This window comes from Siphateles boraxobius, unplaced genomic scaffold (assembly GCF_051911475.1).
Source record: "Siphateles boraxobius isolate OS27281-9 unplaced genomic scaffold, OSU_SipBor_1 46, whole genome shotgun sequence".
Taxonomy (NCBI): domain Eukaryota; kingdom Metazoa; phylum Chordata; class Actinopteri; order Cypriniformes; family Leuciscidae; genus Siphateles; species Siphateles boraxobius.
Window position 1 is genome coordinate 10,041,846 of NW_027509097.1, and position 16,090 is coordinate 10,057,935.

The 16,090-nt window shown below is 35.9% G+C and overlaps 1 protein-coding gene across 1 annotated transcript in view; it reads left to right on the forward strand.

Annotated features, from left to right (window-relative positions):
- Positions 1-14,670, forward strand: part of myo1d (myosin 1D) — a 77,948-nt gene extending 63,278 nt beyond the window's left edge. Inside the window, exon 22 of the mRNA XM_077200723.1 lies at positions 12,176-14,670. Coding sequence (XP_077056838.1) covers positions 12,176-12,332 — 157 coding nt within the window. The 3' untranslated portion in view covers positions 12,333-14,670. The remainder of the gene's footprint in view (positions 1-12,175) is intronic.
- The last annotated feature ends 1,420 nt before the right edge of the window (positions 14,671-16,090 follow it).

The window sequence follows — 16,090 nt, forward strand, 5'->3', positions numbered from 1 at the left end:
TACTTTTGTTTATCCTCACCATTGTTCCAGCATCTCTCTTGCCCAGTAAAAAAACTTAGTAAGCTGCCTCACTGTCTGATGTCTATTTAGGCAGTATTGAACCTCAAGTGAAGTACACATTCATAATTAATTTCACAATTGAGTTTTATGTTAACAATGCAATACTCTAATAAGCATGAACAGAGATAACACACACATGTTGAATAAATCATAGTTTTAATTATGTTGAACTATTTAAATTTGTATCAACATTCTGTATAATTATTAATTAGATATACTAAATATTAAAATAATATTATGAAAAAATAAATTATATGATACATTTTTTTTTTTTACTGAATTAGCAAACTATGCTGCCTGTCTTTTGGGGCAACCTTTGCATTGGGATCCTACCTACTTATGTTATGCTTTAAAGGGATAGGACATACAAACATTTCAATTTTGTCATCATTTATTTACCCTCATGCCATTACAAAATCGTAAACACTCAAATGACTTTCTACTTTCTTCCATGGAAGTATTCTTTAGCTAAATGATTTGTATGAAAAACACACTACAATTACTACGTATGTTAAGTTTATTTTTATTTCAGCTTTAATTGTACTTCGTCAATTTAATTATTTTTCCAGTTAGTAGTTTGTGCTTCAACTTCAATTATTTCAGTTAGTTGTTTTTTCATCTAATATTTTTCATCTAATATTCATATTTTATTTCAGCTTTATTTCAATGACCAAATTTTGTTTCCAATAGTTTTAGTTATATAAACAAATTCAGTCTGCGTTTGTAAATATTTGTAAATGTCCATCTATTCGTCACACAAAGCTAATGTATGCTTTGGGGGAAAAAGCTTTCCCATTCATTGTTCATTAGTTACATGGAAAACAAAACTAGTATATTTATTTAAAAAAATGTTCTGGAGGAAGTCATGCAGGTTTTGAATGACATGAGGGTGAGTAATTAATGACAATTAGTTTTTTTCTTAATAACTATCCCTTTAAAATGCTGCCTGTGGAGGCTCAATATTTCTCTTGTCCTACTCTACTTTCTCTCTTCTTTTCCATGGATAAGATGTAGGATATTAAATATTTAAGGTTGTGTGACTGCAGCTCTATGTTTAACCAGGCTCTTCATCATTGGCATGCACAGCACACAGGAAGCACTGCACCTCTTTCTCTTTACAGAGGGAATGCCTCATCGCTCCAGCTATCAAACCTGCCTTTAAGCATTATTCAAAGAGATTCGATCCACAGCCCGACAGATACACACCCACACACTCTCTGGCCGACATGCGCAGACGCTCGCACACATCTGTCTGCATCACCGTAGCTGTCACTCATCCTGTCACAGTTATCAAGGAGCGCTTCACTCATGCACTGAACAGAATGTGTGAAGACCCAGATCAGGATTAGCTACACTATTTCGAGTCTTGAGGTTCTGTTGACTAATTTGTTGCAGCAAGAAAAGTCCTGAGTCTCTTTTATTAGCCTGTGTAACTCTTTCAAAAGAGGGAATTCCTCTGTGAGATGCCAAGTCCAGTGTGTTTGTCTAATCTGTTTAAATTGGGCTCGAAACAAAGGTGTTGCTGTCAGCTCAGCTAGTGTCTCATCTGAATGAAGACCCTTGTCTCTATTGATCACTGTAGCTTGAACTAAAAGGCCCTGTGAAATTAAATGAAAGAGTTCTCTACAGGAATCCATTAAGTCTGTCTTCTTTTAACACTTCTCTGGGTGAATGGACTCAAATCCTGTATCAAAGCTCCTGGGAGATTGACCAGGAGTTTGGATGTCTGAGTGAGTGTCGTTCTTGAACCTCTGACATCATTATTGCGTTAAGGATTAGGGGGTCAAAGACTTGTGCTTCAGGCAGTAGGAAAGCACGTGTGGGGCTTTTCATTTCCTGCCACTGTAATTATATATTGACATGCATATAGAAGGTCACAGGGTCATTGAAAGGCTCTTAGACAATAATCAGCAGGTACTGATATGAAATCATCCTTCAGGTTCAGTGTTCTTTTGGCTTCTGGGCTTCGCTTTATTGCTTTTTTTCTCTCTTTGTTTAATCTCTCAACTCAGCAAAATCACATGCCATTACTCTTTATTGATCCCTGTTTGTTCTTTGATTCCTTTCTGCATGCTTATTACCCAAGAGTGCCGAATGACCTCCATCTTGTCACTAACGAAACTGGGCCAGATTCCAATCTGCACTTCTCTGTAACTGTTAGACAAAGACTCTGAATATGTGTGTTTGTGTGAGAGAGAAGAGAAGAGAAATTTACAGCAATCCTCATAGTAGTCCAGCAGTAGTCCTGAGGTTGATTCCTGATTGCAAGGCATGATGGGCATGATTTTAAATAATATTTAATATTTCACAATATTACTGTTTTTAGTGAGCATACATCATCCAAACACGTCTTAACGACCCCAAACCTTTTGCTTTGTAGTGTACATTACAGTCTGGCTAATCGTTTTCTTCCTTCTAAATTACAATGATATCCATAAATCTATGGTGTCAATGTAGAAAACACAACATATTCCAATAATAAGAGTGTCTCTGTCCAGGCCGTAATTTGTGCTGCAGCACTTTTCATTCTTTTTATAAATCAATCACGACTTTGAGAGAAGAATTTCCGAGTAGAGGCATAAGTGAATTTCTTCCATTGATGGGATCAGGTTTCTAATTCTAAAGTCACTGGCTGGCTTAAGTGTGTGTTCTAGCGCCAGTGTAATGAGAAACGGGCATGATACAGCATAGAGCTGGGCAGGAAGCTACTCTATGCCTAATGTGCTGTATTATAAATGCGCACAATAATGCAAACGTTTTTTCAGGCCTCATTAGTCTGTTGCCAGTGACTCTGTGTTGAGGTGCTGGCTGCAATCATTGTGTCCTTCAGCGAGGTCATCCTTCATGCTGAACCCTCTTTCAGCCTCCAGATTGTCAAGTTTTTAACCCTCTTGTCGTTCCAGTGCTTCATCTTTGCTTTTCCCACTTCTGTTTTGTCCATTATTTCTCTGAGCCTGCACTAACTCTGTTTCTCATTCCATCTGTTTATTTTTTTCCTCTGTATTTCTCACCTCACCTCACTCTTGGTGCTGCAGATGCAGTTCCCATAGCAACTAGACGATCCATGTCTGTCTGATATTTAGTCCATTAGTTGGCCTGCCGGTTTAGAATACTAATGAGTAAGAGTTAGAGAGAGAGATGCTTCACTAAATAGATCCATTTGACTACCCTTTCAAGATAAAGGCTGCTATGAATTGCCTGTTGCAGTGATTATACTGGAATTCGAATGTAAATGAGTCGCTTACAGTAGTCTGCAGAGGGAAAACTCATTTCACCCCATACCAGCGAAACAAATAAGTGGGAATTTACAATCTTCAATGTGCATTTACATACATATGTTCTTCAGTGGTAAAGTTCCCTCTGCATTTGTTTTTTTAGTCAAGTATAATGCATGTGATATTCATGTAATATTCATAATACAATTTCCTTTTGATTTTTACACAATTTGAAGTTTTAAGGCATGTGGAACCTTTTATTCCACACTTTTGACTCAAAAGAGACATTTATTATAATATGTTATGTTTTTATAGTGTATTTACACTACCGTTTGGAGTTATACAGATACAGTTTAATTGAGATACAGTTTAATTTGAAAGAAGTCTGCATTTATTTGATCAAAAATACGGTAAAAATTGTAATATTGTGAAATATAATTAAAATTTAAAATAACTTTTCTATTTTAAAATATTTAAAAGCGTAATTTATTCTTGCTTAAGCTTATGCTTTCTTATTGTTTCTTATGCTTAAGAAACATTTCATATTGTTATCATCATCAATGTTGAATATAGTTGTGCTGCTAAATATTTTTGTTTAAACCATGACATTTTTTTTTTCAGGATTCTTTGAAATGTCTTTACTATATATTTACATTGGAAATGTCACTTTTGATCCTTTTGAATGAAAGTATTATGTATGTATTTTATTTTTTATCTTACTGACCTGTTTTGAACGATATTAATATATAATGTGTTACTAAGTTTTTTTTTACATTGCATTAAAAGTAATAACAACCTTATAAACAATATTACAGTAACTAGATCATTTTGTCTACCTTATTATTACAAACTATTTTTGTCTATTATCATTACGGTAAAGTTCTAGCAACCGCCATTGCTCTCCTGTCCAGCACTTCACCATCCAGTCCAGTAGGTGGAGCAGCATCAACTCCAGACATAAAACATTGAACACTAAACACTGTCAGGCACAACATAGCAATCAATCAGAACAATTAATTAACAGGCATGCAGCATTACCAGCTCAATGTAAGCACACAGCACTAGAAAACACAATGAGCTCATGGAGGAAACTTCACCACTGGGGTCACTTTTGGACAGTGTTGCTTCAAAATAAATCTGTGGTTTATAGAGTATACATTCAATATCGCAATAATCAAATTTTATATATTATTATATTTTATATATTTTATATATTTTATCATATTTTTGTACTGCCAACTACTATGTCCTTAGAATTTTCTCCAAATTCTCTCACGAGAAAATTCAAATACATCAAGTACAGTAGGCCTACAGTAAATAGCTGTTTCTCTGTCAAATTAAGCTTGTTTTGCTATCTAATTAGCTGGATGTGTTTGTGTGTTGGTCATCCTGAACTGAACTGATGGAGAGAAAGGCTTAGCTGACGAACAGGTCGGGGGGTTTTAAATGGGTGTTGGGGTGTAGGTGGATGGCTATGATATTGTGCTTGTGTGCGTTTGAATTGGAGTGGATGAATCTGACCTACTTTCTCCTTTGCTAGCTCTGCATTGCTGTGCCTTGCTCGCTGTCTCTCACCGCTCCACCCCCACTGCCCTTGTGTCTTACATTCTTTCACTCTCTCCGTTCCAACTAGCCAGAGATGTGATTATGGGAGGATGCTTGGTTGGCTCATGTACAACCCCCTCCTCTCCCTTCTTTCTGTCTGTGTGACTCTCACCTGCTCTGAGTCTGCATCTAATTTCTCCATTTTACCTCACATCCTGTTTCTTTAGCGTCCTCTCGTTTTTTCTCCAATCACTAATTGAACATAACCAAATGCTTATACATTTACGTTTGTGTAGCTGTCTTTACCACCACTACCATAATTACAGTCTCTGTCTTTGTAATTGCTACTATTATTGTTACTATTACTAATACAATTACATGTGCTATTTCTAAAGCTATTTTGCTTTTATAACTGCTACAATACTCATTATTACAGTTATTAGTGTTATCTTTTGGCTTTTTGCCTTTTCTATGTATAGTATTATAGTGTACGTTATAATGTACTGTAGTCCATTATTTTAAAAATTAAACTTATTTAAGTTATATGAATTTCTATTTTAATTTTGCTTGATTTAATTCAATTGAATGCAATTAGAATATCATTTTACTTTCTGTTTGCTTCCTTAATTGAAATGCAGGAATTAAATTAAATTTAAAAGCACGCACCATTTTGTACAATATTTATTGAAGGATTCGTTCCTTTTTTAATGTAATGTAGTTTTTTGTTGTTGTTATATTTAGGCATACTAGTCTTTTTTTAGGTGATGTTAGGAGGTTCTCATTCTAGAGAACGTTTGATTGGATGAAAATCAGTGTAGTGCAGGATACTTTGGTTGAGTACATCAATACTTTGGTCGAGTTTTCCAAGAGGAGAAAGACTCAATTTTAAATTTGTATATCTGCTAATTAATGTGTATATTTTCTAGTTCATTCTTTAAGTTTGTAATTTTTACTTTCATTCAGCAAGGATGCATTAAATTGATCAAAAGTGACAGTAAAGACATCAATAATGTTACAAATGTTTTTTTCGGTTTTAAATAAATGCCGTTCCTTTGAACATTCTATTAATCAAAAAGTCCTAAAAAATTATCGCGGTTTCTTAAAATTTTGTATAAACAAGTAAATAAAAATGTAAGCAGCACAGCTAATAATAGTTAATAAATGTTTACTGTTTACCTCCAAATATTAGAATGATTTCTGAAGGATCATGTGACTGAAGTAATGGTTGCGGAAAAGTTTGCAATCACAAGAATGAATTACATTTTAAAATTGATTTTTTTACTATTCTTTTTTTATTAAAGTAAATATATGCAGCCTTGGTGCACTTCAAAAACATTAAAAAATCTTTCTGACCCCAAAATTTTGAACAGTAGTGTATATGCTAGAAATACATTAGTTGAAGAAATAGCCTTTTTAAGTCAATAAGAAAAACAGTCGATCTCTCTTCTGTCCAGTCAACCTCTTTCTGTCATTCATTTGCCGATAGCAAGCTTGGTTTTGGAGAATGGACTGGAGTTAGCAAAACATCTGAAATCACCCATAGCACCTTCATTCTCACTCAACCTCTCAGTTCCTCTCAGTCTATCCTCTCCTTCTTCCCATCTCTATCATCTGTTATTAATAACCTCTTTCACTTGTCACCTACACTGATCCTCTGCTCAGGCTCTATACTCTGTGCTTTGATGTTCAGATGCTGATGAATGACAGTAAGGAGCTTTATGGCTATATAGACATTATCTGGACATTTGGCAAGTCATGCTTGGATCAAGCAACAGCCTCTTGCTGCAAATGAAGTGCTAAGCTGTCCTTGCTTCTGCCACGCTCTGGGAAATCTGCATTAACACTATTGATTTCCTGCTATTAGACCTTAATATCATGATATTAGCATGTTGATTTTTCAAAAGTGTCTACCCTTACCAGTCAGGATTATTTTTATATGAGTTTGAGTGACCAGAAATTGATCCAGAGTATTGTCCCAAAAAATGTCTTGTTGATTATACAGCTCCCATGGGGATTCTTTTAGGAAGTGACATTGTCTCCTCAGTAGCCAGCAGGGCATATAACAATGGGTGGTGTATGTATAAAGTGTGCTGATTTTCATGGGGCATCTGTCCTATTGTATTTTGACCATTGAGGAACAGATTGTCTGCTGTGAATCAGTGAATGGTTTTCCTCAACCTTTGCAGAGAAAGGGAGAGAAGTCTGGAAGATGTTCAAATTATTAGGTCCATACTGCACCCTACACACCTGCTGTTCATCGGATTTAGTTCTATTGATTCTAAACCTTCAGCACAGGTAATCTCGGGTCCACTTTGATCTCTGTGAACTCTCAACAGGAAGTGTATCTGCACACCATCAGAAAACTTACCGCCATATCAGCACCTGCTGTCGGTAATTTCAGTCGCTGATAACTGGAACACAGCGGCCTGTCTTTAGTCAATGAGCAAATCTGCAAGTGTCTGCTAAGCTTGAAATCTTGCTGATATTCCATAGGAAAAATGGACTTCCTGATTCGAGCCTTCAGAATTACTAACATTTTAGAGGCATGTTGATAAACTCGCTTGACGCATTTTAAAAGCCGTTTTGACCAGTCAGAGTGTAATATTGTATCCAAAACATCATGACTGATTTGACCTTTGATCATTAGGCATAATAATATACAGTATTTGTTGTCTTTGTTGTTATTATTATATATTTAAATATAATATAATATGCATTATACATATTATTTTTATGTTATTATTATTATTAATGGCAAGAAACTTTCAAAATATTATGTAATATAATATATTTTTTAAGAGATTGGCAATGATCATTTTATTGAGAATTTAAAAACTATTATTATTATTAAAAGAAAAAAAAATATTAGATTTTTTTTAATTGGTTTTTGAATTCATGGCATAAAAGGGTTCAGTAATATTTCTTTACTTAAATTAAACTAGTTAGTATAGGGTCTGTTTACATGACACCATTTTCAACTAAAAACTGAAAACTTTTAATGCGCGCAAACTTTTGAAAAACGTGAATTTGTGAAAACAGTGAAGTCATACCTAGTGTTTCTTTACAAAGTGACATCGCCAATTACTGGCCTGGCATGCAATACTGCGTTTTTAGAAGTTGAACGACACGGATAAAATATTTGTGTTTTAGTCGTTTAAAATGTCATTTATCTTGTATCTATATTTCACATACAGTGCCTGTGAGAACGCTGGCATTTGGAATCAGCGTCCGTCAAAAATAGACTAGGCCTATCTTTAGTGTAGCAGTGCGGAGAGTCACTTCTGGGATGCTTCTGAAACATGCCGTGTCGAGGCTGGCATAAACAAAAGCATTCAGATCCGGTGACCATGTAGGAGCCGTAATGCGCCGCAGACTTTTGCAGTTTAAATGAGGGGTTAGATGTTACCACATGAAGCACATTGTTGGCTTACCTGACACATTTTTCCGGTTTTCCCTGTAGGGCTGGCCTCTCTGTCGTCCATTATTTCCTTCCTGTCCTTATTCTTTTGCTCTCTCATTTTCACTTTGCTCATCCCTTTATCACTTTTCCCCTCCTCACTATCGTTTGCCTCTTTTGTATTCATGCCCGCTGTTCTCTGAGAAGAGCCCCAGCTTTGATCAATATTTCTTCTTGCTAAGCCTTTTCTCCCTGTTCTTCTAAATGACCTACTTTGTAATCTCCTCCTTAACAGCTCTCTTTAAAATTGTGGAAAAAGAGCAGAGGCAACGAAGCCCTGCCACTGATCTGATACATATTAGAAGCTAAAGCTCCTGCTTGTGTTTGATAAATAGTAGTTTTAGAGGGTGGAGGCTTTACTGCACAGAGAGATTTGAGGAAGCTGAATTATTATATTTTCTACAGTAATCTATCTACTTGGCTTATTCATCATCCGTGCTGGTGCTTCAATGAACGTCATGCTCCTTTTGGTAGATTTCACACATTGAAAATCAACTAAATGCCAATGAAAATTAAATGTAGCGAAGCTTAATTGTTCACTAATGAATCAATTAGGTATAATTTGACTGATTTTATTCCATATTTTTTAAAGGATCATGGTGAAAAAAACACTTACACATCACAATATGTGCCTTCTGTTGTAATCCCTAGAACAAGGTTTAATAATAGCAACCTCAAAAAGGTGCTTCCACCCTCTGTGTGTGTGTGTGTGTGTGTGTGTGTGTGTGTGTGTGTGTGTGTGTGTGTGTGTGTGTGTGTGTGTGTGTGTGTGTGTGTGTGTGTGTGTGTGTGTGTGTGTGTGTGTGTGTGTGTGTGTGTGTGTGTGTGTGTGTGTGTGTGTGTGTGTGAGTGATTACACCATGAGGGAAAGGTAGTTTAGTCTGATTACTGGAGTGGGGCTGTATAAAGTGAAGGATGCTCTGGTGCTGCCTCTCCTCTCTTCTATTATGCACAGCAAGCATAATTTTTTTTTTTTTTTTGAGGATGTGAAGACGGATTAGCCCAAGGGCATATCCGCTATTTTTGGAGGTGGGGTGTGACTATGTTGCAGACACACATTCACTCTTCTCTCCTCCAATTTCCCCTCTCTCCTCGACCCACAAAACATACTAGAGCCAAAATTGCTTTGCAGATAAATACAGATGCAGAACAGTGATCACAAGAGACCGTTTAACACCTTTCTGAACCTCAGTTGCATCTGCTGTTGTGGCAGTAGAATAGAAAGTGCCAGTAAGGGCTCTTTTACATGAAGAAAATCCTCTTTTTGGCCTGCTGACCTCCTCATGGACATTGAGAGAGAAAATATTTATTTAAACTTTATTGCTCTATTCGTCTATTGGATGCATGTTTATAACAAGTACACATAAAACCAAAGCATTACAGTTCAATGATGGTCATTTTAATATAAAGTGGTCCAAAAGTGTTTGGAGACACTGTCACACTTTAAACTTGATGCATTTTGTTGCATTAAATATAACAGGATTTCCCATTGTAAAACTAATATGAATCATTTTAAAAACTCGACTCAATACGATTCGTGCACACAGAAAGCCGCTTCAGACAATGACAATGCTGGACAAAAACACGCAAAATTATGCAAAAAATGCCCATTTTGCTGAGTATCCTCACAAGCACAGTTAAATGAGTTAAATTAAGTCTTAAATGTATGTAAAAGGTTACAGGGGTCGAAAACAATTACTTTTTGTGCATTTTGACAGGGCAAGTAAAAAATCTGAACCAGACTGACTTGGCCAGTAGAGAAATGTAGGTTATATATATTGAAGGGCACAGGTAAATGTGGCATATATATGATAATGGATTTATGTGAAGATTGTTTTAAGTTCACTTAAATTAAAAGATGTTATTGTTTAAAGCCTAATAAATGTTAAAAAAATGATAGCTTTCAATTTTACTGTAATGCTGAATGACTATAATTAATAGCGAGGGGAAAAAATCAGTTTCATAGCGACATCAGAAGCGGTATTGTTGATGCCTTCTTTCATAAAAAGATGCCATTAAAAAAATATTTCAAATATAGGCTACTGTCTTTATATTGTTTTTACATTAATTTGAAGATTAAATGTGAAATTATTACAATATAGAGAATATATTAAAAACTTTAATGTTTGGTTTTATTATTCACGATTAATTACAGTAAAAATTTGATTAATTAGTTCGTTTTTTTAAATTGATTGAGAGCACTAATACGCACGCGCACACACACACACACACACACACACACACACACACACACACACACACACACACACACACACTTATATATATATATACTGTATATGCATAGTGAGTGATTTCAGTGTCAAAAGTACTTTTGTTGGTTTCATTTGAAATTCCCTCGAACTGAAGAACACCAGAATGACGTGCGAAAGTGTAGTGATATATACAGACACACTCATGATGTTGTCTGGCACTAGACAACTGGGCTCGAGTTGTATTTACCAGTTACCTCTGCATCTCCTGAGGGCTCACTTCCCCTCCCCCTTTACCTTCCCTTAATACTCCTTCTATTCTGGGTAGCAGAGCAGGACTCAAAGGTGGTGAGTCAGTTGGCGTGAAGGGCACAGAGGAGAGGAGGGCTGGAAAGAATTGATTTTCCAGTGGGCCATGCAGAGTTGTCTGCTCGACCAGCACTGTGTGAGAGATACCGGCTCACAGAGAGACTCTCAATATGGGGAAATCTACAGTCTTCATGCCGTTCCCTGCTTCTACAATCAAAACTCAACCAAACCCCAAGATATTCAACTAACCTTTCATTCCTGCCTCAACAGGAAGCTGAAGGGATTGTACTGTATACCTAGAACAATGAGTAAATAGAGTTTTCACAACCTACCACATGATGGGGTTCATTGGGTTGCCATAGAAACGTCTGGCGGAGAAACCTGCTGGTGCTGTAACTTATGGAGAGTTTATCATCTGCAGGATTTCTTACATAAGCTGCCTGGTAAAAGTCACTCTTCTGAATCAAACAAAGATAAAACATTCAGTTATGTTTTACAAAAACAGACAAATGAGTTTGGGGGAGATATTGTTAAAGAATTCTTCATACGAGTTTATTTAAGGAATATTCTGGGTTCGGTTGGTAAGCTCAATGTTTGACAGAATTTGTGACAAATTCGTTTAGAATTTTCTTTAAAAAAACAAACAGTTAAACACCTACACTAAACGTAAATGTCTTAAAAGATTTCAATGCGGAAATGTGCCGTTTATCATTTTTATAAAAGCATTTACTGTACATTAATTCTTATGTTAAAAGTGTATGATTTGATCCATAGTTCTTGTCATTGTTGTGGTCTTTATTAGGTTGACATTGAATATAACGTTACACAAAAAAGGTTAGTAAACTATTGTTTCCACTAAAATCATGTTAACACACATAATGCTTATGTTGTGTGGCTATACTATTGAAACATTGAGAATTTTAACATTTACGGATTGGCCTTATTCACTTCCATTGTAATTGCCTCACTGTAACCCAGATTTTTGCTTTTTTAAATAAAACAAGGGGACAACGAGTGGAAATTCTCTCTCTCTCTCTCTCTCTATATATATATATATATAAATGGAGCTAATAGGTTTTCTAGGTTTAACGAGGCTTTTAGTGGTTAGATCTATTGACTTCAAATGCAGAGTGTGTGTGTGTTACAGTCAAACTTTTACTTTTCCATTCACGCTTCTCTAAAAACTCAGCCGCTTTCTCACTCAGCCAATTACTCTCGTGCTTCATTGATCCCCTCAGCGAGACAGTCTGGTGTAAAATGTCCATCCACCCAGAAACAGCCAACCAGATGAGACAAGCACAGAGTTCTGTGGACCCAAACAAGAACATATGCAATATTTCAATGACTCTCTCTTTCTCCCTCTCTCTCTCTGTTTCTAGTGAGAAGAGGAAGCTACAGGTGAACATCGTCAGCCCCATTCACTGCAGTATGAATGGGAGGAAGTGCACTGTCATTGTGGAAACCAAGATCAACCAATCACAGCCAGACTTCACCAAGAGCCGAACAGGATACATTCTCTCAGTGCCAGGCAACTAGAGGTCCGGGGGTCCCAAACGATCCCTTTAACAGGACATTGACAGCAGGGTATTATCTATTTTGTGCTAGTTAAAACTTTTGTGTTGAACCTCAGAAATGACGCCATACCAAATTCGCCTAAAGACAGGCAAGGCAGAATATTTAATTGAATTAATCTTTAAATTCCAAACTTCAGTTTAGACTATTTACAAGATGTCAAGGACGTAGTGAGATAGACCCTCGAAGATGATTTACTAGACCCGGCTCTGTGTATTTATTAAACATTACAACCAAATGATGGGTAATCATAAATGTAATATTTATGAGCAACAGGATACGAAGGGTTTTAAATGTATCTTGCTTGTGTTTTGAGGTTTTTCCTTGAAAGGGAATATGTTGGTTTTTGATCATTGCTTCATGCGGGATAAAGAACAGCTCTGTTTGTGTCTCGACATATTGCACAGATCATAAGCAGTCCTGCGGTTGCTGCTGAATTTGATCAGATGTTCTTGAACGGGATGTGTTGATCATATCCTTAAACTCATCAACTGCTCTTAGAGGAGCGTTAAACTCTCTCGTAATTTAAACCATTCTATTTTTCTGCATATAGCTGGTCATTTATAGCACGTTGTATACGGATACTGTCATATTTGATATAGCTTATGCAATGTACTGTATGCACTATATATAATGTAGGTAGGCGGAGAACTGTCATTTATTCACATATTTCACGTATCTTGGAGAAGAATCAGATGGGGCGGAACAGAGCAGGAAGTGATGTTATTTACAATTGCCATTTTATTAAATAATAGACCCTGCCGCCAATAGTGGTCCCTTTAGTCCTCCACTCAGCCTCACTGGTTTATAGCAACAACAAAAAAAGTCCTTTCTGTACTGATGAAGCCATTCAAAATTTTGTTTAAAAAAATGTTTACAAAGACTGAATTCAACATAGTCGCCATTTTACATGAGCCAAAAATCCATTTGTCACCAAAAAACACGAGATAAGGAAAATCCTCCAAACTCTTAAGTCATCATTTTTGAAGAACAGGCAACCAGTTGTTCAATTAGGTTCTATTTTTAGTTCAATATTTTGTCAACATTGAATAACACAGCAAGTGTTGATATTACGAACTTGCACATTTATGCGTATAAATGAGTTCAAATAAGAGAGAAAGAGAGCAGTATTGATTCATAGAACAAAATCAACAGAGTTCTGAGTGGAAACTCCCAAGATGTCTGACCCAGTTTGAAGCTTTCGCAACTGACAAAGAAAGTGCCAAACTGAAAAATGACTGCTGTTCTTCATTTCTAAGCAGGTGTTTGCATACATTTCTTTGCATAATTGTGTTATTGTTTTGTTCATGGCTAGTAGCTAGAGATCTTTTTTATCAGTTAATTAGGATCGTTTCTTGTGGCCAAAAATATCCCTAAGCTTCTATCAGTAGTGTCAGGGATGTTCCACTGCATGTGATTAAAATGGGGTAAAGTCGATTCGATGTGAAATGTGTTTGCATAGGAAGGAATATTTATGTTTTGTCTCTCTCTACACTCTCTCATCCTCTTCCTCAGTCCCTGTTCACTCTTTTGACTATTAGCCTGGATTGGTAAAGTGTGTCAGTAAAAGCATGAACACACAGTACTGTTGGACAACCCTGTTTCTTACCTCAATAGTTAAAAGCAAGGAGATGAACACAATAAATGAACTAACAGCATTTTCTAAAAGTTTTAAAGGTCTATTTTTCTTGAATCAAACACTAAATCTGAGCAATGTGTAAATGATCCTTTACCTCAATAATAGGAGTTATATGATTGTTCATTTGCATACAATCCAGCCCATTTTGTGGATAGAGCAGTCTGCTTTGTTCTGGCAGTGATACACATACAATTATGACCATTTTATAATATAATACATTTTTTCTCCTTGTCGTGATTCCAAGTGCCGAATAATTTCAGTTCCCAGATTTTTTATGTTCTTTGTTGTAATTTTACCTATTAGCCTGATCCGATCAAATGATGTGCCTAATTTTTATATTTCTCTTATTTAATTAATATATTTAAAATGTTGGAATGCTTGGACCAAATCAAAAAGGGAATCCAGTTTATAGTGTTTGTTTTAAAATAGCTTGTTTTCATATGTATATTGATGCAATAATTAACCATTAGTAATTTACAGAAATGAATATTATTATATGGAAACCAAACAAGTACGCTTTAAAAACTAATTATATTGCATAGAAATCTTAGTACTGATTTATCATAAGGTTGTTTTTTTAATCAAGTAAACGCTGTACCAAATATCTGCTCGTGAAAATAAACATGCCCTTGAAGTGTCTACCCCGAGGCTTTTGCTCCATCACACTGATATTTTGTCATTATTTCATTGATTTGCCACACGTGGCTATAAATCCAGGGAGAGCAGCTGTTTGCCGCTGGTATGTTGATGACGACGATTGAACCTGTCAATCTTTTCGGCTGTGGGAGTGGCTACAGCACATCCACTGACAGCAATCACGCTGTTTATTCTCATACGTGGGTATTTTAATCCAAGTTCATGATGGACATCTAGCATCTGTATGAATGATCTTTATTACTGTCACCATGAAATTAAAATTGACAATCCTTATGTTTATGGAATATTGCAGTATTTATTGTAACTTATTTATCTGTACACATAATTTTATTTAAAACTCATGTGCCCTCATAATCTTTGATCAAAATAACTTATCTTCTCTTTTCTTATGATGTGTTCACTGGCTCGAGGGCGAGTCACTCAAATGACATCATGGCCATCTACGATCCAATCACAAAATCAAGTCCCGCCCTATATTTTTTCTTGTTTGCAAAGCCATTTTAAACCCTGTTTACACCTGTTTTTAGGGTATGTTTACATGACATTGATGTGCGAAAAATGGAAACGTTTTTTTTTCTTCTTTGTACAGATGACAGCGTTATCAAAACGATTCCCGTTCACAAGGATCTGTGAAAACAACTAATAAAGCTGTATTATAAATGGCAGACAAGTATTTGGCGATGTCTCACATATGCATTCTTTTACTACAGTATTACTTTATCTTCTGGGTAAATTTCATCTTCCCAAAGCCCGAACCATTCACAGTAATCCCAATTTTAGAATGTTCTCCTCTGATATAAAGTCCCTTTTTACTTCCTTTAAAAAAATGTCAAATCCTTTGAACACAAAGCCTTTGAAAACACATCCTTGAGTCTGTTGTGAGGAACCTTTAATTTTTCATGATGACAAAATGTTATATTGTGTTTATTTGTGTAATCCTTATTGATTGATTTGTGATGTCCGTATGCAACCCATTTATTACTATCTGTATCCTTTCATTTGCAAATAGACTAAACATGTAATATGCATGTGCATGACGTTACCGTTTTCACAGATTCATGCTTTTGTAGTTTACACGAAAATGAAAAGTGTCGTTTTCTAAAACTTGCACGTTAAAACCCGTTTTCAAAAGTTTGCATTTTCAGGCCACCAAAACGCCGTTGTCGTGTAAATTAACGGCCAAAACGCATAAAAAGTCTTCCGTTTTTTGTCATGTAAATTGCCCCATAGTATCGTCCAAATGTAAACAGGGCCTCAGATATAGCCTACCTCACAATATAGTGGTGCAGGTATGACATCACTTTGTAGGCCAAAACGCCGAAACGAGTTAGCATTTTAGCACTTCCAGTTCCATTGTCCCGAAGTCAATAGGTTTTTTGAATGAGGTTTTTGAAATAAGGTACTTTCACGTTTTATTCTGTCATAA